A 26417-nucleotide genomic window follows, 5' to 3' on the forward strand; every position below is an offset into this window, starting at 1 on the left:
GAAATTGATATCCTCTAATTGCTCCTCAGCAACAAATTAGCAAACAAGCAATAAATTGCTTAAAGGAAGCTTTCCTTGCCATAAACTGAGTTAAAAGGAGAGAAACTAGTAGACTTTTTCATCGTGATTCTGTCTGCCCACAATGCTAAATTCGGCCTTGAATCCCAAGCACGCTTGTTATTATCCAGCATCCTTCTGATAATCTTTAAGATGTTTTTGTGTTACTAGACTCAGCTTGTCCATTCCCTTGAGGATGATATAGAGATGAGTATGATACAATTATGCCATATTTCCTACAAAAATCAGCAAACTCGTTAGATCTAAAACACATACCATTATCTGCTATGATCTTTTTAGGGACTCTGAATCTAGTTAGTATATTCTCAGTAAGAAACTTAATTACTACTTTACTCGTATACTATTGAGTGGGTATAGCCTCTACCCACTTGGTAAAGTAATAACTAGCCACTAGAATCCAACTGCGCCCTCCGCTCAATTTATCACTAATCTCCGCAATGAAATCAATTCCCCATATTTGGAAAGGCTCTTATGCTTGTAATGTTCTTAGTGGGAGGGCACCATCATATTTTAACTTACTTGAGAATTTCTAACATGGCTCGCACTTTTGCACATAAGTATGACAATCTTTAAAAAGCTAGGGTCAGTAATAACCTGCACACAATCTTTTATGTGCTGCGGTCCTAGCTGAAAAATAACCGTCGCACACTCCATGCATTTCTCTAAGAGCAACTGTAGACTGAGCAATATCCAAACAAAAAAGTAAAATTCCATCTTGATTTTTCCAATATAGATCTCCCTATATCACGACATACTTAGCAACCTATAATTTGGTATTTCTTTTCTGATTGTCACTCAGATTATCTCTACATTTTGTATGCTTTAAATAGTAAACTATGTCAGTATACCAAGGGTATATTTCAATACTAACCTTAGTATGATCATTAGTAATCTGATTGACTTGTACAGCTTCCAAATTTGATTCTGCCATAAATTTAGCCAATCCCTGCCCTCTGACTAATCTTGTGATTTGAACATCTATATTAAATTCTTGGATTTGATTTATCCAATGGCATCGTCTTCCGGTAGTTTCAAACTGCCTAAATATATCTTTAATGGCAGTGTTAGGCACATAAGCAATGACCTCGGCTCTGACCAAATAGGGTCAAAAAGACTTAACTGCTTTAACAAGGGCGTAAGCTTTCTTTTCATTTATATCGTAATTAAGTTCAGCAGCTTGTAAACTCTTACTAAAGAATGCAATCGGCTGCTCACGCCCTTCATTGTTCTTTTGCAACATAATAGCAGCTATAGTATGATAATAAGTGAACGAGAACATTTTAAAAGGTTTATTACAATTGAGGGATTTAAGAACTAGAGCTTCCTTTATAGCCCTTTTTATCTTAGCAAATGCTCCTATAGCTTCATTATCCCATGCTATCGTTCCTCCCTTTTTAAGCATTTTAGCAATAGGTTTAATAATCTCAACAAAATTAGAAGTCAAGTTTTTCTGTTATATTGTGTTCAGCAGTCGTTTGGAAGACGACTTCTTTTTTTGGGGGGATAGATGTAGTAGAGAATAAAGTAATATTGTACTTAGCACTGGTTAATGCTTGAGCGGGTTGGGTAGTTAGGAGGTGTAGGGATGCATCGGTTGGTTTTCCCAACCAACCGACCCTTTTATAAGTACTTGAAATATTATCAATGTACTCATGATGTTTTGGTATGAATAAAGTAAATCATTACCTCGCCAATTGGTATTGTGATATTAAGGTACAATCGATGTTTTGCTTTGTCTGCATATCTTTATCATTCTGTGAACTTGAGTGGTATTTCCATTCTATATTGCAATAAGGCTTAAAAACTCTACCTGTAGGTTACTTAATTCCTCATTATTTCTAAAAATATAGATCCGATTTAGGCCTAAGATAGCTTAAAATGAGCGGAATTTGAAAAGTAACAAACCTTGGCCAAAAACAAAACCGAAAATAAATCAAACAATTAAGAAAAATCAAAAAATGACTTGAAGGTTACTGAAAATTGAGAACTTGCTGTCAGGATAAAGACACCCATCATAGCAAGAAAGACAAAGAAAAATTTGACAGAATCCTTCAAAAATAGTATTCGGAGGATGTGAGACTCAAAATAATTCAAAGGATAACTGATTGCCTTCATAAAACATCATTTTGAACACTGAGCTTAGAGAATTTTGCCCGCGAATCCATGAGAAAATTGTGTAGGGTTGTCCAATTTTGCACATACAAAATTGAGGACAACAATACATTTTTATGCAGAGTTTGGCTCTTATTCCTATCCCTGTCTATTCTTATTTAGTTTCAAATTCACACAATTCTATAGATTCAGCCTCACCCTAGCCTTTTGCACATATCCCCACACGTGTCTCATTCTTCATTTCATACTTTCATACATCTATTTACGATCTAAAAGATTCAAATTTTTCATTCTATACCTAACACAGAACATGCAGGAGCAATCTTGCTGGCACTGATCTCGGCCAATATTCAAATTTTAAAATTTTAAAATGTTAACTACCACACTTTCTACCAGCTATTGGTAGTCAATATTGTACACATTTGTGGGATTACTCAAATGTCTTGAAATTTAAAGATATTCATAAGAAAAAATTGGTTTGGAGCACTAAAAGAAAACAGCATTAGCATTGCAATCATTTAGGGGCATTGCATGCTTAAATCCGTCACCATAGAACACTTGCCAAAAACTGTATGCCGGTAAACCAGATAGGAAAACATGAAGCCACACAATCCAGAAACTTCACTGAGCTGTTTATGTAAACTGGCAGACCTTATGATTCATTAGACAGCAGAGACAGAGGTGCCTCAGATAACAAAAGTATACAAACATTACCACAAATAAGAACACTCCTGCAGTATGCATATTCAATTTGCACAGAATCCCTAATCTATCACATTTTCCACATAACAAGCATAATAAGGGCATCAATTTTATATATTTGGATAATCTAGTTGTGTGTTTCATCAAACATTATTCTCATTATAGTCATGAAAGCTAAGTGTCTAATACACCTTACTTAATTTCCTAAGCTAGCATTTCTTACACATTTATCATTAAAAGCTGATATTTAATTATGTGGAAAATATTGCAGTTGATTTTCTTGCATTTAATTAATTTGCCTAGATTAACATTTCGAAAGATATTTTTTCGCAAAATTGCAAATGATGTTTTCAAAGGGTTGACAAGGATTAAAATTAATGTACCAATATTTCAGACGAGCATAGATGGAGCCATTGATTAATCATCTGCCAATACACATCCCAATATTACCGAAGATAGTGATTAATCCCTAAAAAATATAATCAATCAAATAAGTTTTCACATCTTTGGATGGTGTAAGCAAATGAATCATGGAGAAGTTAATTTCAAACAATACATAAGCCCATTGTAGACGCAATGCAGATGGTGTGACAACAAGTACTGGCCAGGAATCTTTGAGACACGAGGCAACAGCAATTGCCTGCAATATGAATACCCGACAAATATTAAATAAGAAAAAGGAACAGAAAACCCATACTGTAAAACATTATCGAAGGCAGAGAGCAACTTTGAAAAAGAATAAATTAGAAATATTAGTAATCCTTTCACTTAATATTAATATTTACACCTGATATGCTTATCTACCTAGTGCAAGCTTTCTGAATGAATTTAGAAATAACTCCTTGATTTTACAATTGGCACAATTTTCATTGATCAGAAGACATTCAATGTGTAATGGATTATCATTAAGCCGAGAGGCTTTCTACAATGGCAGCAATCTTCAATGTTAATATTTTCCATTTTGAAAAAAATTTGATGTTCATTTACATGTCAGAAACACAAAATAGAAATATGCATTTTTTTATCGTTATGATTTTTATGGAATATGATTTTTTTTTAATTTGTACATGGTGAAATAAATCATTGTCTAAATTTGACTTGCTGAATTTTCCAGTCTCATAAAACTTCTATGTATTAATATGAAGGCATAGTATATATAACAACAAATACAATAGTTTATTCATGGAATTGTTGTGTTCATTTGAATACAATATTTACTAAATTTATATTAATTCTTTTGAAAATACAAACCTCTCGGCTTTTTTTTTTTTTAAATGAAATTAAATTTTTAGATATGCTAGTTTAAATACAGAAACCTCTGTAAAGTTTCTGCAAATTCTGTAATAAAAACTCAAACTTGTATAATATCCTTTGATTGCTGAATATGATCTTCTTAATATTCTGAAGTAAGGAGGAGTTATCACTTTTAACTCTAATCTTAATGTTATTTATATCTGCAATATATTCGAACTGGTATTATTGCTTGAGGAAGCGGACTTGTAATTATTGTGTGTCCTCAAACAACAATAATACTTACCTTTAATACCAAGAACAAAGGGCATGTCCCTCAAAGGGACATGACCCTCTCCAGATCAGCCCATACCATACTTCTAGAAATCGGCAACAAATCTAGATAAACTAAATGTTAACTAACAAATCTATTAAGTTAGTGTTAAACATTGACATCTTATCAAGAATAGCCGCCTATCATTTCATGAACTGTTAAGTATATAATGCCTTAACCGGTATTAAAGGGAGAAGATTATGGTGCGGTCTGCACTCTCTCAGACCAGTATGATATAGTAGTTATATACTTAACACTCTCTCTTAACTACATAATCATACTGAGAGATAAAATATCTAGCATCATCAATTACGATGAATAAGCATAGATTGAAACTCTATATCTATCTAAATTTTCTTGAGCAAATGGCATCATGGAACACATGATACTGAGTCATATAACCATCTTGTGATATAACTTATCACGTATACTAGTGATGTCAATATTGCATGTAATGCAATACACACGGGATAAAATCTGAAGAATGATTAAATTCTTCATTTATCCAAGTCGTGATTCATAGGTACTGGTAATCCTATATCACAACTAGATTTTGAGTTAAGATCTATCAGAAAACAAGATAAAATCTAAAGAATAAATTCTTCTGTTATCGAAGTTGCGATTAATAGGCATAGAAATGCTTATTTCATAAATGATCTTCAACTCACCTAGATCTAATAGTAGTTCTATACTGTTCAACACATTATCTGAGGGATCGTCATCTCTCATAATGTCTTTTATACAAGTATTCATTATCTCAGAGATCGTCACCTCTTAAATAATGACTATAGATGGTGGAGCTCATAACAGTCAATAGTCTGACAAATAAAATTATTTCATTAATAATTTAAAGAATATAGATGGATTACAATTCAAGCATACCAAGTCATTTCCTAAAGTGATCTATCTTCACTCTAGATAGAGGTTTGGTGAGAATGTCTATTATCTGATCTATGATTATCCAAATGAATAATCGTAGGATTCATGGCTTGCCCAAATAATCCCACAAGTAACTTCCTTAGCCAAACTGCAACCCAAGATGCCATCACTGCTGCAATGTATTCAGCTTAGGTGGACCTTTGAGCTACTAAACATTGTTTTCTGCATATCCAAGATATCATTGCTGATCCTAAACTAAAAACAGCATCCTGAAGTATTTTCTCTATCTTTAACACTTCCACGCCAATCTAAGTCAGTGAATTCATGTAAATCTAAATCAACATTCTCATATTTGAGCCCAAAATTAAGAGTGCCTTGTAAGTATCTCATAATATGTTTTACTACAACTAGGTGAATCTCCTTTGGCTCACACATAAACTGACTTATGGCATTAATAGCATAGCAAATATCAAGTCTTGTATTTACCAAGTACATAAGGGACCCAATCATCTGTCTGTAGAGAGTAGAATCTATAGAAGGTGATTTTGGTGTTGCTTCTTTAAGTTTATGTAGATTGGTCTCCATAGGAGAAGACATAGACTTGTAATTCCACATTCCAACTTCAAAATATCTGATGTATACTTCCCTTGATTAAGTATAATGTTGTCAGAATTCTACCGTACTTCCAATCCTAAGAGGTAATGAAGGAGTCCGAAGTCTTTCATCTCAAATTCTCTAATTAGATCTTTCTTCCATTGATCTATTAGATGATCATCACCTGTTATAAGTAAATCATCAACATACAGTATCAAAATGACCATATCATCTTTATCTCTTTTATAATATAAATTTCGATCGGCTTCATTTTTGGAGAATCTTAAGACAGTGAGATACTTATCAATTCTTTCATACCAAGCCCTTGGAGCCTACACAAGCCCATAGAGAGCTTTCTTGAGCCTGCAAACAAAAACATTAGGATCATGAGTTTAAAAACATTCAGGTTGCTTCAAATATACTTCTTCTGTAATCTTTCCATTTGGGAATATTGTTCTTACATCCATTTTGATGTACTTTCCATCCCTTTGATGCAGCAATGGCTAGAATTGCTCTTACAGAGGTAAATCTGGCAACAGGAGCAAAAGTTTCTTCATAGTCAATCCCTTCTTTCTGAGAGAATCCTCTGGCTACAAATTTGGCTTTATATTTTTCAATACTACCATCAACAACATGCTTTATTTTATATATCCACTTGGAAGAAACAAAAGATTTTCCTTTAGGTCTAAGAACAATTTCCCAAACATCATTCTTTATTATAGATTAATATTCTTCTGTCATGGCTACTTTCCAAGCTATATGTTTAATAGTATCTGAAGTATTAGTTGGTTCTGATTCAGACAAATCATTCATGTTTGCTGTATAACTAGAAAAACTTTTGGGTCTTTTACTTTCTCTCATTGTTCCAGATGGTGCAGCAAAGTCTTTTGGTTCCTCGACTGTTTTGATGGCCCAAAGTGGTGTTTTCTTTGAATTTTGAGTTTCTCCAAAATTTAGGTTTTCAATTTCAGTTTCAATTTCTTCCATGTTCTCCCTTTGAGACTTAGACTACGTATTTCTTTCAGAACTAGGTAAAGAAGAAGGTTCTTCAAAACATAGAGCTCTTTGAATGCTAGATCTTCTTCAAAAATTACATCCCTACTAAGTTCAATATTTTTCTGTCCAGGTATGAAAAACCTATAAGCTTTAGATGTTTCACTATACCCTACAAAAATACCTTTCTTGCCGGAGGGTTCTAACTTAGTTCTTTTATCTTTAGGAACATGGATATATACAGGGCACCAAAAAATCCTAAGGTGACTTATATTGGGCTTAACCTTAGTAAAGACTTCTTCAGCAGTTTTATCTCTAAGGTAGGAGTGAGGACTTTTGTTTTGAATATAAACAGCAGTACAAGAAGTTTCTGCCCAAAGAAAATATTCTAGATTTTGATCAAATATCATAGCTCTAGCAGCTTCTATAAGTGTCCTATTCTTTCTTTCTGCTACCCGTTTTGTTCTGGATTATAGGGACGGTATACTACCTCTTAAAACCTGTTTCTTTACAAAATCTTTTAAACAAATCTAAGGTGCATTCCCCTCCATTATCAATTCTAAGAGTTTTATTTTTGTGTCCTGATAAGTTTTCAATTAATGTTTTGAATTCATTAAATCTCTTTATGATTTCTTCTGATTCTTTCGTTTTCCTAGAGAAGTCATCTATGAATAAAATATAGTACCAGAATCCTCCAAGAGAAGGAACAAACATAGGTCCACATAAATCTAAATGAATTAATTCTAAAACATTGTTGGGTTTTCTAGTGCTATCATGAAATGGACTTTTGGTGTTCTTACCCAAAGCACACCCTTTGCATATGCTTGAGTGATCTTTATTTAGTTTAGGTAAACCAGTAACCATCTTCTCCATAGTTGATAATGTTTTGAATTTAGATGTCCTAACCTTCCATATCATATTTCATTTATGTCTGCAATTTCATGAATTAAAGCTTGAATAGGTTGACTAGGTTTTGAATTTAAATCATACAAATACCTTTTTCTCTGACCAATCAACTTTTCTTTCTTAATTGAGGAGTTCTTTGCCCAGGTTATTACCCATCCATGAATGCAACATTATGTCCATCTTCAAGTGGTGTAACCGATAATAGATTTCTTTTTATTCCTGGTGCATAGAGTACTCCTTTGAGAAGAAGAGAATTTCTTGATTTTAGTTTCAAGGTGCAATTTCCAATTCCTTCAACGGAATGTGTTGAATTATCCCTAATGGTGACTTCGCCATTAACCTTTTCTAATATAGAGTCTAGTGCTCCTTTGTATCATGTTATATGTTTAGATGATCCACTATCAATTACCCATGCTTTACTTGAGACTTCATTTCATAGTGACAAATATAATACACGAATCATAGTTGTCTTCTTCCCTAGTGACATTTGTACAGTTCACTTGTTGTTTAGAATTCTCGAGACAATTAGATCTATAGTGTCCAAACTTTTCACATTTGAAACACTTTATTTTGGATAGATCTTTCTTAGATTTGTCATTCTTTTGATTTCCCCTTTTCTTTTTGAAATGCTTCTTCTTGCCCTTATAGGAGTTTGCATTAAGAAGATGAAGTTCTTCATCTTCTATTTTCAATTTCCCTTCTTTCTTTAGTTTTTTGGATTCTTCTTCAAGACAATCTCCCTTAAGACTATTGAACTCAGGAAATTTATCTCTAGCACTTACTCCTTGTGTGAAAGTTTCCCATGAATTTGGTAATCCATCTATAGCCATCAACGTTAGTTCCGTGTCACTAATGATGGTTCCTATACTTGAAAGTTCATCTCTTATGCTGGCAACCCTTAGGAAGTAAGAATTCATCGATTCTCCCTTCTTCATTTGTATGTGATTTAGTTGCATCTTTAGTGCTAGAACTCTGGTTGCATTGTTAACCTCGTATGCATTTAGTAGTGCATTCATCATAGCAAATGTTGTCTGATGTTTTGTTAGCATAGGTACGATATCATTTTTCACTCAATCTAATATGATCAAAATGGCTTTCCTATTTCCTTTACTCCAGATAGATTTATGAGGTTCAACTGGAGGTTGTTTGGATGTTGAATCAACAAATTGTTTTACATCATTTTCTTCAAGAATCATCATGATTTTGAATTTCCAAACATCAAAGTGTTCTTTCCCATCAAACTGTCCTCGGGTCTGATTGTGTATGCCATTGAAGATAGGAGATAGATGCTAGATATATATAAGGTCTGATTACTTAATTTTGCAAAGCCTAGTTTCGACTACCAGAGCTCTAATACCATGTAAAGTTTCTATTAATTCTGTAATAAGAACTTAGACTTGTATAATATCCTTTGATTGATGAATATGATCTTCTTAATATTCTGAAGAAAGGAGGAGTTATCACCTATAACTCTGATCTGAATGTTATTTATATCTGCAATATAATCGAACTGGTGTTATTGCTTGAGGGAGGAAACTTGTAATTATTGTGTGTCCTCAAACTACAATAATACTTACCTTTAATACCAAGACCAAAGGGCATGTCCCTCAAAGGGACATGACCCTCTCTAGGTCAGCCCATACCATACTTCTACAATCAGTGACCAATCTAGATAAACTAAATGTTAACTAACAAATCTGTTAACTTAGTGTTAAACATTGACATCTTATCAAGAATCGCCACCTATCATTTCACGAACTCTTAAGTATATAATGCCTGAACCGGAATTAAAGGGAGAAGATTATGGTATGGTCTGCACTCTCTCAGACCACTATGATATTGCAGTTATAAACTTAACAACCTCAAGGTAATGCTCTCCACTAAGGACATTGTGCAGGATCATAGAGTTGGCATCACTACATTGAGATTTCCTGACAATAAAACTACTTATGACAAGAAACTTATGAATAATTCAACAAGAATATAATTTTGAACCACCAATACAAAGGAAAAGAAGCCATATATTGTTGTTGTTTATCACGCTTTCAAAAAAGTTGTCTGAAATATCCCAACCAGCTCTAATGCTGAGAATTGAGGGTTGGTTTGCAATTTGTAGTCTTTGAACAGCGTATCATCCATTTTTGGATTTTTCCAACTGCAGAATTTGCAAATTATTTTTGCAATCTAAACAGCATCTACAAAATACTGAAATTCTGAACATAGCTGAAGCTCTGATTTATAAATCTAAGAACATTGATTTATGCGTTGAATTGAAACAACAGACTTGTGGACATGTTCCATCCCAAGAAATTAACTATGATAATTGCGAAGCCGAACAAAGATGAAATTCTGATTAAATAACAATGCTACAGCCAAATAGCAGTGACATCAGCTATCTAGGAACCTCCGTATGGGCCATATATGGGCCATACAAATTGAATTTGACTTGTCTTTTTTCTGTAGATTCCCTTGCATAGGCCAATCTAGTCTCAGCGAGCAATTCCGGTCTGCAATTGACCAAGATCAAACCCCAATCTGCAGTCTCATGTCTCCTTGCTGTACAGTTATGAATACGCTGCCAGGTAAATTCTCCGATGCTGAAACACTCCAGATCTGTATGCTACTTCCCCAAACAAATCAGTTTCCGCCTTCAACAAATAAATCAGTTTCTACCTTCAACAAACAAATCTCAACAGTTCCCTCAAACAAATATATTCTAAATAGCTACAAATGATGAACAGTCGACTGTATATGAGCCAACACAAGCTGAGGGTGTTGTCCCAGCCTAACTATGCCTAGAAGGTTTCGTTCCTGAAGCTGCAAGTCTTCCTAACTCTGAACCTTCCAGTGTTACACAGGGACTCACACCCCCTCCCAAACCTCGGAGTACCTGTCCCCGCGACATCTCTGTCCTCACGTAACCAAGTACCCCCCCACCTCCACCATTCTGCGACAATGCTGCCACTGGAATGGGGACTTGGATTTCTATTTTAATTTTGATTTTTGAATGTTAATATTGGGTATGTAATATTTTACTATGTTGAATGTTCAATGGTTCTAGTTCATGTAGCAACTTTGCTATGTTCAAGTTTTTTAAATTGGTATGTTCTACTAAAACATCATTTCATAACAAGCATTTCAAGTTCTATATGTATACTATACAACACCCCTCCTGCCCCTTCCTCCCCTTGCCGCCATCCCCTCACCATCACAAAAATGAGGCACATTTTCTTCCCGTCTCAACATAACCCAGTACTAGTGTTGCATTGGCATTTCCATAACTCTCCTTCCAAGGTGTCTTCAAATAATAAGCATATAAATCACATACTCAACAGTTTTGTCTACAAAATTATTCATACAACTTCAAATTCAAGTAAAATCAATAACTATCACTCATCTGGGGTAACGTCTAGCACTCCTGCCAAAAGATTTTTCATTCTTGATGGCAAAATTGGTTGCAGCCCTGATTTAGAGCCCCAATATCCAAAACCTAGCAATTTTCATTCAAGTAGCCTCTAATTGCCTTATTAACATGGCTCAAAACCTAATTTGGATTTGGTATTTGGGTTGTACTTTTGCAAACATAAATGTGTTAAAATGTTTCCTCAATTAAAAATATAACTTCCCCTAAATGACTCGACCCATTGAGGCTCTAATTCGTCATTAAAAGTGGACATATTATTAAGCTATAACCTTAAAGTTATAACTTCTAGGAAATGAGCTAAGAGGTCACTTATTCTAAAATAAATTGATTATACTATTTCACTTTATTATTATTTGATTAACCAAACTTAGAAAATATTTTTATATTTCCTTTTTATTCATCAAATGCTCAGATGAGCTCAAAAATGAAAGCCAACTGAAACCACTTGACTATGGATGATGCCTGGACTATTCAACCCAACTGCTAGTACTTCTCCTAAAATCTAGGGATGCTCATACAAAGTAGGAGACTAAACCAATCACCCTAGAATTAATTCCTAATGAATCTCCTCTGTCAAGTGCATCTTTGGGATGTCTATCAGTGAACTCAGAGTTCCTCGTAAAAATAAGAGTAACTCCTAAAGACTAGGAACTGCATCCAAAGTGTTACATCCCCTATTTTGTTGATTTTCAAAAATTCATTCAAACATTGATTTCAAGTAATTAGTTACATCAATTACTCATTTTGAAGTTCAAATGAATGGAAATATTTATTGATTGTTATGTTTCATGTAAAGAGGAAGATGCCAGTCAAGTTACCTGCTATTACAGTTCATTTGGTTATTAGTTATGATGATTAGTTTGAGTTGAGTAATTCAAAAGTATGCTTAAACCTTTCTAATTCTTCTTGCAGGTAGTGCGGCGATGGAGAGAAGCATTGGCAAAGAGAGAATTGAGTATGAGAGCAACTTCCTACCACCACAGTTAACAAGTATGAATCTAAAACACCATGGTCAGGGAATGTGGGCTAGGACAAGCTAGACACACATCAAAAGACTACCATGAGCTAACTAGGTCATCAAGCTTACTAAGATATATAAAAATTTATATATGCAATAAAGCAAATTAAAAACAAATGTTACCTTTGAGAAGTGAATGGATCTTAAATCCTTCTTGTAATGACAGACATGTTTTAGTGCAATGGTACTATGGTATTTACACACATCTGTACATGATGCACACATGTATATGTATGTATGAGTATATTCAAATATGACGTAGATATAAGTATATGTATATATAAAAATGCAACGTATGCATAAACTATGTATATTTGGAATAATACGTGTGTATATATGTGTGTGTGAGAGTGCAACATTTACAAATATATCTAAGTAGAATAGATACCATTATAGTGAAACATGGAAAGTAATGTATTATTTATGCCAATGAAATATTATTTCAAACCCATTGGCTATATTCTTCTCATTAATTATTGGTACTTGCATTTTATTTTCAAGATTTTAATTCTTGTTCACCACCCTACACCTTCTTTGCATGAACATAACTCTTCTTTGGCTCATATCTTCAAGTATCCGAGCCTCAGTCTATATAGCATTTAAGCAAAACATTTTAGAGGTTGCTTCTAAATATATACTCTTGCATTTACCAAACACTAGTTTGGAAAATAATTTCCTTCTCAATTTGATATCATTGTAGTGACAGTGACTACAATATCATTGAAGGTTTTAGAGAGATAATTATTTGTATTGCATTGCCAAGTGGCCCACTACAGCAGATCACAGTTTGGGCATTTGCATCATATTTCCTGTGTCTTGTAATCATCAAGTCGCATCCCAATTTGCTCATATCATTCTTATTTGATATTATGCTTGCTTTATTGGAAACTATCAAGCCAAAAAATATTTTAGATTTATGCATCTCTATTTCTTCTATAAGATTCGATTAAGCGTGATCAACTTCTGCTATCGAATCCAAACAGCCCATATGAGAGCCAAAACCTGCGATATTAATTGATGGCTTGTTCAATAATTTTTTATGAACAGATTAGTAGAGGGAACTCGTACATACAGGGGCATTAATGGTTGTATGTCTCTAAGACTTGAAAGCTTACCTCTCAACGGTGTATCATCTAGCATGTAAAACTTGTATTTTAAAAACAGGTATTAGCATTATAATCTTATTTAATAATCCTTGAAGAAATGGAAAATCCTTGATCTGAAAATAGAAATATGGGTTCACCATGATTAAGGATGGAACATCAATGACCATCAACGTTAGCCGAATAGGAGTGAAATGGAAGATGTGAACCATGATGTTGTGGACTGTGTGGAAATGTCCTACAAGATTGAGAATCATGTCAGTAATAATAAAAGAAGGAAAGTAAAGATAAGTTTAGAAAACCATAACCTAGTCAACTCATGGTGATTTATTGAGATGTGTCTGGTTTGTCAAGTTGAGCAATAGATGATTGAGCACATAGTGTTCATGTAAAACCATGGCCACGGTAGCTTTAGTGGCAATTGATGTTGTTGCGATCACTAGAGGTCAAAATAGCCACCGATCAGATACATAGACTATTAGGAGTGTATCCAAGGTCTAGCCTGCTGAGTGGTTGACATTCTAACACCAGGATGCTTAGGTGGTAGGACGTGATGGTGTTCTTGTGCTCTTTCTCGCACAAGGTAGAGCCATTCTCATAGGAGAGTGAGAGGGTATACACTAGCTCCGTGGTTGGGTGGTTAAGCCTCTGTTAATGATTTTCCTCTCCACCAAAGCCAAGGCTTGCACAAGAGAGATCAGGATTCCATCCATAACCTACTGCACTTAGCAGTATCTTATTCTTTCCATGTGTTATTAGTTTTCAATAATATGTGTAATTAATTTTGCTGCTGAAGTTTTACTTTCTTTTCAGTTATTAAAAAGATGTTTAAGTGTAACATCTAGTTAATGATCTAATATATCATGTTCGTAACATTAGTCTTCAATTTCTCTTGCCATTGTTAGTTATGATATTTCCAAGAAACAGTTAGTCTATTATAATAGTTATTCCCTTTTCTTATTAACATGTAATTTGCTTATTCTTGTATGATTATAAAAGTAAATTTAAGGATAGGAATTTAAAATCATTACACAATCTCTCCCTAATGTGCCCAGTGGTCTTGAGTTGCCTCTAGGTGCAACTCCTTGTTAGTCCTCCCTCCTAAATTTCAGGAACCTGACATTGATTGCCCACAACTGCCTGAAAAGCTAGTGTCTGGATCTATATGCCCTGTATGAGTCCCCTCCAAACTCTATTGGCCTATAGGAACTCCAATACTAGGACAACCTTGAACAACTGCTTATCATCCTAGAAAGGGAACATTACATTGTTTTCCACTAATTGATTTTAAATTTAAAACATCTAATTTGATGTAAAGAATTTGGCTTTCAACCTTCAAGTTTGATTTGCAATCTAACAAAGTGTTATACATCTAAATATCTTATTTCCTACAAAATCAGTTCAATGTGTGGTTAAGTTCATTTCATCTCTTCGTATCAGTCGTTAATGCTCAAATGTTTTCTTGTAGAAAAATGATATGGTGTTAGAACATAAATATCATATCCATTGGTCTAAGCATATGTATAAAACATAAAAATATATAGTTTATGTTAAATGAATCATTATTAAATACATATCATCATAAAAACTATCATACAACACATGTATTTATATAGATCCATAAATACATATACAATAATATATTTGTGTGTGTGTGTGTACAAATGATTCTTTTCCTTGTTGCAAGCAAAACATTCTTACTTTCAATGATTTCATTTTTTGCACAGGAAAGCATTGATATGATGTTAATAGAAGGATGATTCTCATTATGTAGCAAATCATGAAAACATGTCGAAAGCTACTAGATTGTGTTCTTGCCCATTTTAATGTTGCAGTTTTTTGGTAACATAATTAGCTAGCCTTACTTTTATATCTGATATCTTATTATTATAGTAGCTATTTCCTGATTTTTTCTTCAAGACATAAATGTGTGTCTGTCTACATTTCAAAACAGCCAGCTTGATGTAATTCTATAAAGAAATATGGTTTTATCTTCATTTAACTCTCACGGTCATTAAAAGAATCTCTAGGTTCATGGAATCCTTCCAATTCATTGTTTTTCTGTTTATGATCTGCATGACTTATTTAATAGTTCTATTGCTTTTCGGCAATAAACGTATCACCTCTTTCTTCAGGACCTTCCTAACTCATTACTACCATCCTCACTATTCCTAAAATAGGTTACATTTATTGATTTTTCCATTCTATTGGAAACACCTGCAACCTTACATTGTTTCCTTTCCCTCTGGCATCGCTAGTGATTCACCTCCTTGAACCCTTTGTGGATAAAAAAGCAAAACATACCTTAACAGAACTCCATCAATTTTGAATCTGAAAGCATTTATATCACTTAACATTTTATTACACAAGAGATACACGCATTCACAAACTTTATATCTACATAATTGAGCTTGAAATATGTCACCCATGGAAGTAAGGCAATCTCCTAGCCCAAAAGAATCACTTTTTCCTTTCCCTTTGTACAACTTTCTACCATTAAAATCTCAGCACAAGTACACCAAATCAACATTCTAAAGGTATGGCCAGAATTGTCCATGTTCGACATCAATTTTTACAAACTTTTATGACTTAAAACTTCGCCATTGCACTATGTAGTTTAGTAGCATGAGAGGTCAACCTGTACTGCTATTTCTTTCTTTAATCCTAGAGATCTAACTTTCCATTCCTGATCACCTGACCTTCCTATATTGTGTTACCACCACATATAAAAAGGTTGATAATTGCTATTCTCCATCCACTATCTATAATATGCTTCAACACACTTCGAGCTTACTTTTCTAGCCTCCAACCACTTTCATAAACTGTTCCTCAAATACAACCATTGAAACAAGGATGCATCTTCTATCATTTCTACATTTTAGTACTATGGCTTATAGCACCTTCTGTTGAAGTAACATGGATCGTTTTCTGCAAATGTAATAACATGACCATTGTAATTCATGTCTTCCAAATACAGATTTGAAGACTCGTAAATATGGCAGGGGACATGTCTCATGAAGAGACATATCTCTATAGTTAATAATCATTAGTTAATATATTAATTATATAAATAACCTTATGTATAATATATATATTATTATATATATAATATAATATATATATAAGAACATTTATCTAATGATGATTTTCCATCAATGCATTTCATGATCAAATCAATCTGACTGCAACTACAAACTTAACACTCCCTCTTAGTTAGGGAGAAGTGATATAGAACACATTATGCTTTTGAGTATATGAAAAGATGTCATCTCATATGATATTCCTGGAATGACATATTTAAGGATATCAACATAAATCCATCAACTTAGATGTTAGATTTCAATATAATCCAAAGTATGATTAAACAAGAAATATCAATCATATGATATTCATCATACGTATATTCTTTTGATATGTGTACATGCATCAAATCCTTGATGCCTTCCAAAAGAATATGTTATATCCTAGAAGGATGTGAGTTATCTAATTTCCAGTACTTCGGGACAACAATTTAATATAGTCTATCAGATAACAAGAAATCACAGTGTCATGGTATCTATCATGACAAGTATCATGATCTTTGGCACTCTAGGACGACAACTTAATGAAGTTTGATCATGATACGTTCATTATCATGACTTCTACCACTCTAGAAAAATAAGTTAATCAAGTCTCTCATGATAACAGGTCTACCATTTATAAGATCATCACCTTACAATGGTTACCTTCTGTCAGATCATGATAACAGGTCTACCATTTATAAGGTCGCCACTTTACAATGGTTACCTTTTGTCTAATCATGACAACAAGTCTACCATTTATAAGATCGTCACATTACAATGGTTACCTTTTGTTTATATATGTCAATGAAAGATCGTCACCTTTGATTACATATCATATGCGAAATAGTAACCACCATGAACCAAGTCAGAGGGTGGTACAAAGTCTTTCACCTCAATTCTCTCTCATAGAAAAGAATGCATTACAAGGAATTTCACTTAGAACTTCCCCTGATAGAGAAGAGATGGCAAGATCCAAAGGAAGAGTGGGCAGACAGAACATGTTTATTCTGTAATATGGGAACAGTTGAGACAGAGCAGCACTTTGTCAAGGAGTGCCTGGCTTACAATGACATCAAATCTGGTTATACAAAAAAGCCGCAAAACAAGGACTTCAACTATTTATTCGAGTGAAGAGAACAGCGGATTTGATTATCAAACTTCAGAGAAGGAGAGCCAAGTTAACCAAAACTTTGCAACTAACTAGTTTCGCTCCTGACTCAGGAGGGTGACTGCATGGGTCCCATAGACTACTTTAGTCTCGTGGACGTCATTAAAATCTATCGTATCATATCATTCACAAAGTATTGCACCTCAAAATTCTCTAAGGTTGACATTTTAGAATGCCCTCTATAGCCTATTACTATATCATCACTTTAATAGTGATGAAAGAATATAGTGTAATGTTACTCACAATATTATTATCTATTACTAGATAATGAAATCATTACAATAAAATAAATGATTAACTCAATTATAAAAAGGGAAAATGAAATTAATATATAGTAATATAATCATCAATATAATATAAACAATTAATAAATAATGTAAATATAATTACTGCATTATCCATTACATATATTAATTAAGATTATAAGAAGCCGGATATTGGACAAAAGAGAGCAACAATCTAATTATGAAAATGATATATTACAAATGATCATAATTAGAAGACTATTCAAATACTTGTGATGAATACTTATAATGCCATATATTAATTTCAGATGGTATATTAAATTGCCCAGAATTGTCAATCCAATAGAACTTCTTGTTAATACATGAAATCACTTTTAAGACAAACAAACAACTATGTAGTTGGGATAGGTGTGGACGTTTACCCAAAAGGCTCTAGAATCTGGAATTCTATATTGAATTGTCGCCCCTTAATTTCTGATAATCTCACATGGGACATTACTTGTCGCCAAGATGCCCTATTTTGGTAGGACTCATGGGATGGGCTTCCCTCATCAATTAGCTTTAATTTACCAGCTAATAATAAAAACACTCTTACCAATCGATGGGGTTTGCAAGTAAGGGATTACAAATGTAAGATTAATGACAATCTTTATGGGGATTGGTAGTAGAAATCCCTCGAAGAGACAACACTGCCAATACAAGAAAGACAAATTTTAAAGAGATGACAGGCCAACCATAAACGTAGGAATGATAGACTAATATGCGAAGCTTCAAAGGATGGTAAATCTAGTGTCAAAAGAGGATATGAAAAAATTATTAACTCACAACTATGGGAGAAGAGTGGGACATAGCATGTCTTCCTAAAGAAGGTATATTCCTTTGGGCAGCTCTCCCAAAAAGAATTCACTTCAGATATGTTTACAAAGATGGGTTTCAAAGACCTTCAAGATGTTATCTTTGTGAAAAAGAATATGAGACGGTCAATCATTTGTTGTTTCATTGCCCATACGCTGGGAAATGTTGACAATGCTTATGTCAAAAACTTAATTGGCAAACAACCATTTTTTTATAACCTATGGAGTTTTCTTAAATGTTGGCCCAAACAAGGGTGCTCTAAGGTGTATAGCAATCTTTGGAAACTCTCTCCATTTATTCTTCTATGGGAATTATGGAAGGAGGGGACTAGAAGAATATTCAATAATGTAAGTATGGATATAAACTCTTTCCTAAATAATTGGAGGCTTGTATAAAAGAGGTGGCAAACAATAACCTCAAGAAATCACATAAAGAAGAATAATGCACAAGTGCACAAGAATTAGTTCAACTAATTAAACCTCTGATGATCTACTCAAAAACTAACAAACAATCCAGGGCTGAGTGTAAATGGGAACCTCCTCCAACTAGTTGGGCAAAGCTTAATTTTAATGGGACCTCTAGGGGAAATCCAAGTCTAATAGGATTAGGATGTATAATCCATTCAAATAAAGGTTCTTATATTCTAAAGAGAGCCAAGTCCCTAGAGGTACTTTCTAATAACCTAGCAGAATTAGAGGCCTTAATTGAAGGGTTCAATCTCGGTCTAGAAGTGGGCATTAGCAACTTCGTGATCAAAGGTGACTACTTATCATAAATGCTCTAAGGAAAAGGATCAACCGTAACTGGATACTTAATTCCAAACTGGAGTATGCACTAAAGATTGTTGATAAATTAGAAAACTTAATTAGACAACATATTTATCAGAAGAATAATAATGAAGCAGACTATCTAGCTAATAGACGAGCAGATGGAGAAGATATCCTCCAAAAATAATCTAATCTGTTTTAATCTAGGATTATTGTTATTAGATTTGAGGAATCCTTTGTTAGTAATATAATCAAAGGAGGCAAATCTTTAGGCTCCTTACTTTTGTTGAAGTTGTAGCTTTAGTCGGATTGATTCGATCTGATATATATTTTTGGTAATCATCATTTCCTATATATACTTATCCATGTAAATAATATATATTATTGTATATAATACATATATATTATTGAATATAATATACATATATCATATACGGCAGATATTTAGGCTCCTTATTTTTGTTGAAGTCGTAGCTTCAATCGGATTGATTCGATCTGATATACATTTTTGGTAATCATCATTTCCTATATATACTTATCCATGTTAATAATATATATTATTGTATATAATACATATATATTATTGTATATAATACATCTATATTATTGTATATAATATATATTAAATTATTTTTATACATATTAATATTATTCATGTTAATCTAATATTATTTAAATGATGATTACACCATAGAGACATGTCTCCTCTCATATTTATATGAGATCCAAATCTGCATTTGGAGATCATTAATTACAATGGCTATGATTCTACTTTTGCAAAAACGATCCTAAAATTAACAATTTCTGTGTCATCTCCTTGTAAGGTTTGTTTTTCTCCACTCGATTATTTTTAGGTGGGCCTCTTTTAATTTTCATGCTCTATTGTGTCCCCTTCAAAGTCCATGCTTAGGTCCTATGCAATAATATGCACTCTTGTGGTACTGATTCGTTCATTAGTGTGCTCTCTAGGTTGTTAGCAGCTTTCTCATGACCCTATTCGATGTTTTCTTTAGGCTCTCCCTTAGCCTTCCCTTTCTCCTCCTTTTAGTCCCCTTAGTTTTTATTTTCTTTCTTTGTATGAACAATTCCTATTTTTTGTCTTCAAGTTAGGGCTCGAGCTATCTATTAAAGAATTTTAAATAAAATTAGACATTTAAATATCTCAATATTAATTTTAGTCCCTCTCATTTGATATAGTAAGATTGTTAATTACCAAAATTTATGGCATCTATTTTGTCACACTAAGTATCAAGAAGTATTATCACAAAAAAAACATAGGATTAAGCATATGAAGATAAGCAAAAAGCTATGAAACAACTATATCAACAAATGAAGATTTCTCATCAAGTTCCCAATTGATCACATTCAGCTTAAATCATTCTTATTGATTCTGATTGAATGATAGCATATCTCCTTTTTTTTTTTTTAGACTGAAGGATAAATTAGAGGACACGGACCAAATATTATTTTCATTTCTACATCAAATATAAATAGGTAACATATTGTATAAAAAATCTAACAATGATCTTCCCCAAGGGCGAGTGAGTGTAGATCTCTCAAAAGCATTCAAACAATGTGCAACATCTAACTGACAAAGATGGATATTAACTAAAGAACGGGCATTGACAAATATAGGGAATAAAAGAGAAAAATTCAACATGTAAATGAATTTTTAAAGATAAGGGAGTACCTATTTATAAAGTCTGCAAAATGGGGGTTGCCCCATTATTTCACTATAAAGTTTTATATGGATCAAAGTCTCAAACAAGACTAGAGGTTTTCTTAACATTGTTCTTTCCTTGGAAACATGTACAAACTCATCCATAAATTTAAATTTATAAAACTATTTGACTTAGGCCCTTTAGCGATCAAAAAATATATGAACATTTTATTTTAACATTAATTTTGTTATTATTTTCTTCATTATTATATAATCATATTAATCATATAATAAATTATATATATCATTAGGCAAGAGCCTATAACACAACGGTAAGCTGTGAGCCTCATATCTGGGAGATCTTGGGTTCTAGTATACTTGAACTTAATAGTTAACAATAATAAGTTATAAAGGCTTTGGCCTATTACCCATCAAAAGAAAATTATATTTACAATTACTTTATTTAATAATTTAATCTTATTATTTACTATTCAATTATATTCTCGGAGTGGGGACATCACAAAGAATGCCCTCTACCATGAGTGGCAACACTCACTAAGAACGCCCTCTGCCAAGAATGTTGATGCTCACTAAGAACACCCTCTTCCAAGAATGACAACACTCACTAACAATGCCCTCTTCCAAGCATGGTGACAATCACTAAGAATGCTCTCTTCCAAAAACGGCGATGCTCATCAAGAACGCCGTCCTCCAAGAATGGTAACACTCACGAAGAGCGCCCTCTGCCAAGAATGGCAATGCTCACAAAGAGCAACCTCTACCAAGAATGGAAATGATCACCAAGACTGACCTCTAACAAGCATGGCAATGTTCACTAAGAAACCCTAAATGGCTGACATTCACCAAGAATGCCCTCTAAGGTCGACATTCAAGAATGCGCTCTATAGCTGACATTCATAAGAATTCCCTTTATGGCTGACATTCAAGAATGCCCTCTACAGGCAACATTCACAAGTATGCCCTTTGCGCCCGACATTCACAAGAATGCCCTATGTGACCAACATTCAAGAATGTCCTCTATGGTCGACATGCACCACGAATGCCCTCTATGACTAACATTCAAAAAGCCCTCTACAAAAAACGTCTTGTATCTCTAGATTCGCTTTTAAGAATCTCAACTTTATCAAGAATGGTCTATTTTAAATTTAGTACATAAGTCATACTTATTTTATCACATATATTCTCAAATGATCTCAATATGTTCCTTATGCTTTCACTTTTTAGTATTGCTTTGAATAGACATCGCCACAATTATGTGTCTTCTTTTCTCGAATCGAGACTTGCCAGACCTTAGGACTATTATGTTCTTTGATGTTGAATGACGATGCCTTCACTCTTGTGACTAAATGATGGGGTTTTCCATAAATACTCTCTTATTCAATGAATCCCCTATTTATCTTTTACCCTACAGAATGTTAGGATCATGCTCAAATACCACTGTAATGCCCCCTCTTGGACCCCTCAGGCATTTCTCTAGCTTCATAAAATTGCAAGAGATGTATTTCTTTCTATAACATATAAACTTCTTTGTAACTTGTCACAAATATGTGTTTCAGATATGATTTGTAAAGGTGTATAATATTGATATCCTTATTATATTGAATTAGGTAATGTGGGTATTGATCAAACCAAATACCTACCATTACAATATGGATTAAGTCTAATCCACGAGGATTATATTCTTATGTGATTCCTCATTTTGACAATGATATATTTATTGTATGATGGACATTGTCTTTGATAACCAAGTATCTTATACAAAATGCTTCAAAAAATGGATGCGATTTCATACTCTACCATCTCTTCTATATTTATATTTATATTTCACTATAACAACAATATAGGATTTGAAGATATAAGCAAACCAATATTTACTTAATCGGTCTGTACTAGATCGATTAGCATTAATTATGATCTTTTAACTACTATGTTTTTACTGATTAAGATTCTTATGTGTTTCACTTTCATTTTCATTTATGATTCAATCTGTCCTATATACATCACTCTCATTCTTTTCAATGTCATTTTATGAAAGTTGACTGATCCTAAGCCTATCTTATACGAATTGGTTTGTTCTTCTTTATATCTTATATAGTTGTTGCAAATGTTGTGATCCCTTTATATATTGGTCACGTAGTTTTCTATCAATGATGTTGCTGACAATTTCTTCTTTCTATTTTTTCCCCCATATTGGATTAAATGACTATATATATATATATATATATATATATATATATATATATATATATATATATATATATATATATATCGTCCCATAGATGAGACATTGAAATGAACCCGCCACTGAAAAACTAGTTTCATGTTCTCCAACTCTGATATGTAGATTAAAGAAAAAGAGAACCTCACAAGAAGAGAGCAATCAAGATGGGACGCAATTAGCAAATACGATAATTATTAATTTAATAGAATCCAACATACAAAATCCTCAAACATAACCATATAACTACAGAAGTTATTAAACAAAATTGAGGATCTGTCCAAATCAATTGCCCTCTGGCTGGTCAAGGCCACGTTTACTCAAAAAAAAGAAACCAAGGCATTACACAATTCTAGAAACATAATTATAAATACCATTCATTGGCTAAAGGTGCTCAGCAGCTGCTACGTTCAGTGTTTGAAGCAAGAGAGGCGATACAATATCTTTAACAGCCAAAGCCAATCAAACGAAGGGTATCCCAAGCCTTGTGTTATTGGATAATAAGTGCAATGGTTACCTCCAATTTACTACCAATACCATTCTATGTCTTCCACCATAAGAAATGCTCATACATGTGCATTGTCAATACACTGGTTTCCCGTAAATCATCCAACTTGGGGCTTGAGATTGCACGAGCCTTTACACACCCTGAACTTCCTGCCAAATCATCACCTACCAGTGCAGATATCTGGTTGATCAAAATAACTTGATTCACAATAACAATATAGCATGAATAGGGGTTTCATCCCTTCAGAGGTAATTACCTAAGATGTATCCGATGATTTATGCTTTCTCCATCCAACTCCTCCCGTTCGCCCAAGTCCGATATGTTAACATGTTGCTCTAGCGCTGAGATGTGCATTATAGACCAACTTCGCAGGCCAAGAGTCTCAAGCGTTATTATCCAATTAGGGAGAATGGTGGAGTGAAGTGGCATCCACGAAGAAGGGAGTTAGGATGCCACGCAGACTTGAGCCCTACCACTTGGCTCACACATCAATTGAATGAAAAACAACCAATGAAGATGAAATATTAAAAGATAGGAGTTAATTCAGCTCACCTAATCACATCCCTCACACTTACAGACTTATGCCTATTGGTATGTAAAGTAGGCCAACCCCAAATTTTCGATTATTCGAGGGCAAGAGACATGACAGTCCTCCCTTCCCAGGATTGCTTGTCCCCAAGCACTCGAATTGACAGATGCTGAAGTATCTGCTCACTCTCCCATGAGGTATCCTCGATTGGCAAATTGGCCCATCTGATCAAATACTCCTTAATAGTTTTGTTCCTTACTTGTTTTTCTCTCATATCCAACACTTCCACCCGCAAAAGTTCTAGTTTCCCTTCATCGTCCAATGGAGGTAACCTTGAAGTGATACTAACGTGTTGTCCCAAAGCCTTTTTGAGGCAATGTGAATCTTGTTGTCAGGGGATAATTCCAATTCGTATGTCACTTCTCCAATCATCTTATTTACTTTGTAAGGTCCATAGAACTTAGCCCTGAGCTTCTCAGTCCCATTCATTTCTAGTGAACTCTACCTGTAAGGCTAGAGTCATAGAAACACCATCTCCCCGACCTCAAATACCCTCTCTATTCAGTGTCGGTCCGCATAGAATATTTGTTGATTTTGAGAACGCATTTTCTTTAAGTGAGGATAGGATGTCTTGCTGTTTTTGTTACCAATCTTCGGCCAAGGGTACCCAACTACCCATTAAGGCAACATCCACAAAAGAGTATAGCTCGTACCCATAGAGAGCTCTATAAAGGTACATACCAATGGTCATATGATGGGTTGAATTGTAGCAATACTCACCCAGATACAACCATCTCACCCAAACCCATTGCTACCCAAAATCATAATTAGGAAGGTACCCTTCTATCCACTTATTCATGATCTCTGTTTGGCCATTTGTCCGAGGGTGGTAACTAGTGTTGGGTGTAAACTGGCTTCCCGCCAATCTGAATAGCTCTTGCCTGAAGCTGATATAAAACTTGTTGTCCCTATCACTGATTATGGTTTTGGGAAGGCCATGCAACCTAAAAACCTCTTTGAAGAATAATGTTGCTACCTGTGAAGTTGTCCAATTGGTTGCGACTGCAAAGAAATGTGCATATTTGGTCAGCCTTTCAACCACCACAAATATATAGTCTTTACCTTGCACCTTCAGTAGGCCTATGATAAAGTCTATGGATATACTCTCCCACTTGTGCTCCGGAATAGGTAAGAGCTGTAATAGACCAGCGGGGTATACATGTTTGGATTTTTTTTGTTGGCAGGGTATACATTCCCTAACATTACGAAGAACATCGTCTTTAAGGTCCTTCCGTGTGAATCTCTCACATATCTACTTGTAGGTCTTAAAGTATCCATGGTGGCCTGTTCTAGGACTGTCATGAAATACCTACATAATCTGCTCCTTCAATCTGATTCAAGAATCAAGTAAATCCTATTTTTGTGATAAATAATATCACCCATTACCCTGTACCTGTCATCCTAAATCTGCCCTTCCATAACCTTGCAAGCGAAGGTATTTCTGGAGTATTCAATTAATAGTTGAGATTCTCAATCAACTGAAACCTCTGACATAGAACAACAACTGGCATTGGCTTGTCTCCTGGATAATGCATCAGAAACTACCTTGTTCTTTGCTTTGATATACTCAATGTCAAAGTCATAAGCCTGGATCCTGCCGATCCATTTTTGTTGTCTCTCATTCAACTCTCTTTGACCCAAGAAAAAACGTAAACTAGTATGATCCATCCTTACTACAAAACGTCCACCCACCAAGTACTGTCTGAGTTTGCCTAGAAAGTGCATGATGGCTAACATCTCCTAGTCATAGGTGGAATACAGTTTCTCATGATCTTTTAGTTTCCTGCTTTCATATGCATGTGGATCTACCCTACATGAGGAACGCCCCAATCCCATCACCTAAAGCATCACACTCCAAGATGAATGGTATGGTGAAATTCGGTAGTGCTAACACTGGGAATGTGCTCATAACCCTCTTGACTTTATCTAATATTACTTCCAAATATGTAGA

General features: G+C 34.1%; 1 protein-coding gene across 3 annotated transcripts in view; it reads right to left on the reverse strand.

Moving 5' to 3' along the window:
• CHR18 (chromatin remodeling factor18) overlaps positions 1-26417 on the reverse strand; it is a 311394-nt gene that overhangs the window by 166988 nt on the left and 117989 nt on the right. For all 3 annotated transcript variants that reach the window (XM_089787935.1, XM_089787937.1, XM_089787936.1), the window contains exons 15-16: positions 3449-3532; positions 3276-3317 (exon numbers count right to left, since the gene is read on the reverse strand). In XM_089787935.1, the coding sequence (XP_089644061.1) occupies positions 3276-3317; positions 3449-3532 (126 nt within the window). The remainder of the gene's footprint in view (positions 1-3275; positions 3318-3448; positions 3533-26417) is intronic.

Source organism: Cupressus sempervirens, chromosome 6 (genome assembly GCF_028749045.1).
Source record: "Cupressus sempervirens isolate cs-2001-9-10 chromosome 6, ASM2874904v1, whole genome shotgun sequence".
In the NCBI taxonomy this organism is placed as follows: domain Eukaryota; kingdom Viridiplantae; phylum Streptophyta; class Pinopsida; order Cupressales; family Cupressaceae; genus Cupressus; species Cupressus sempervirens.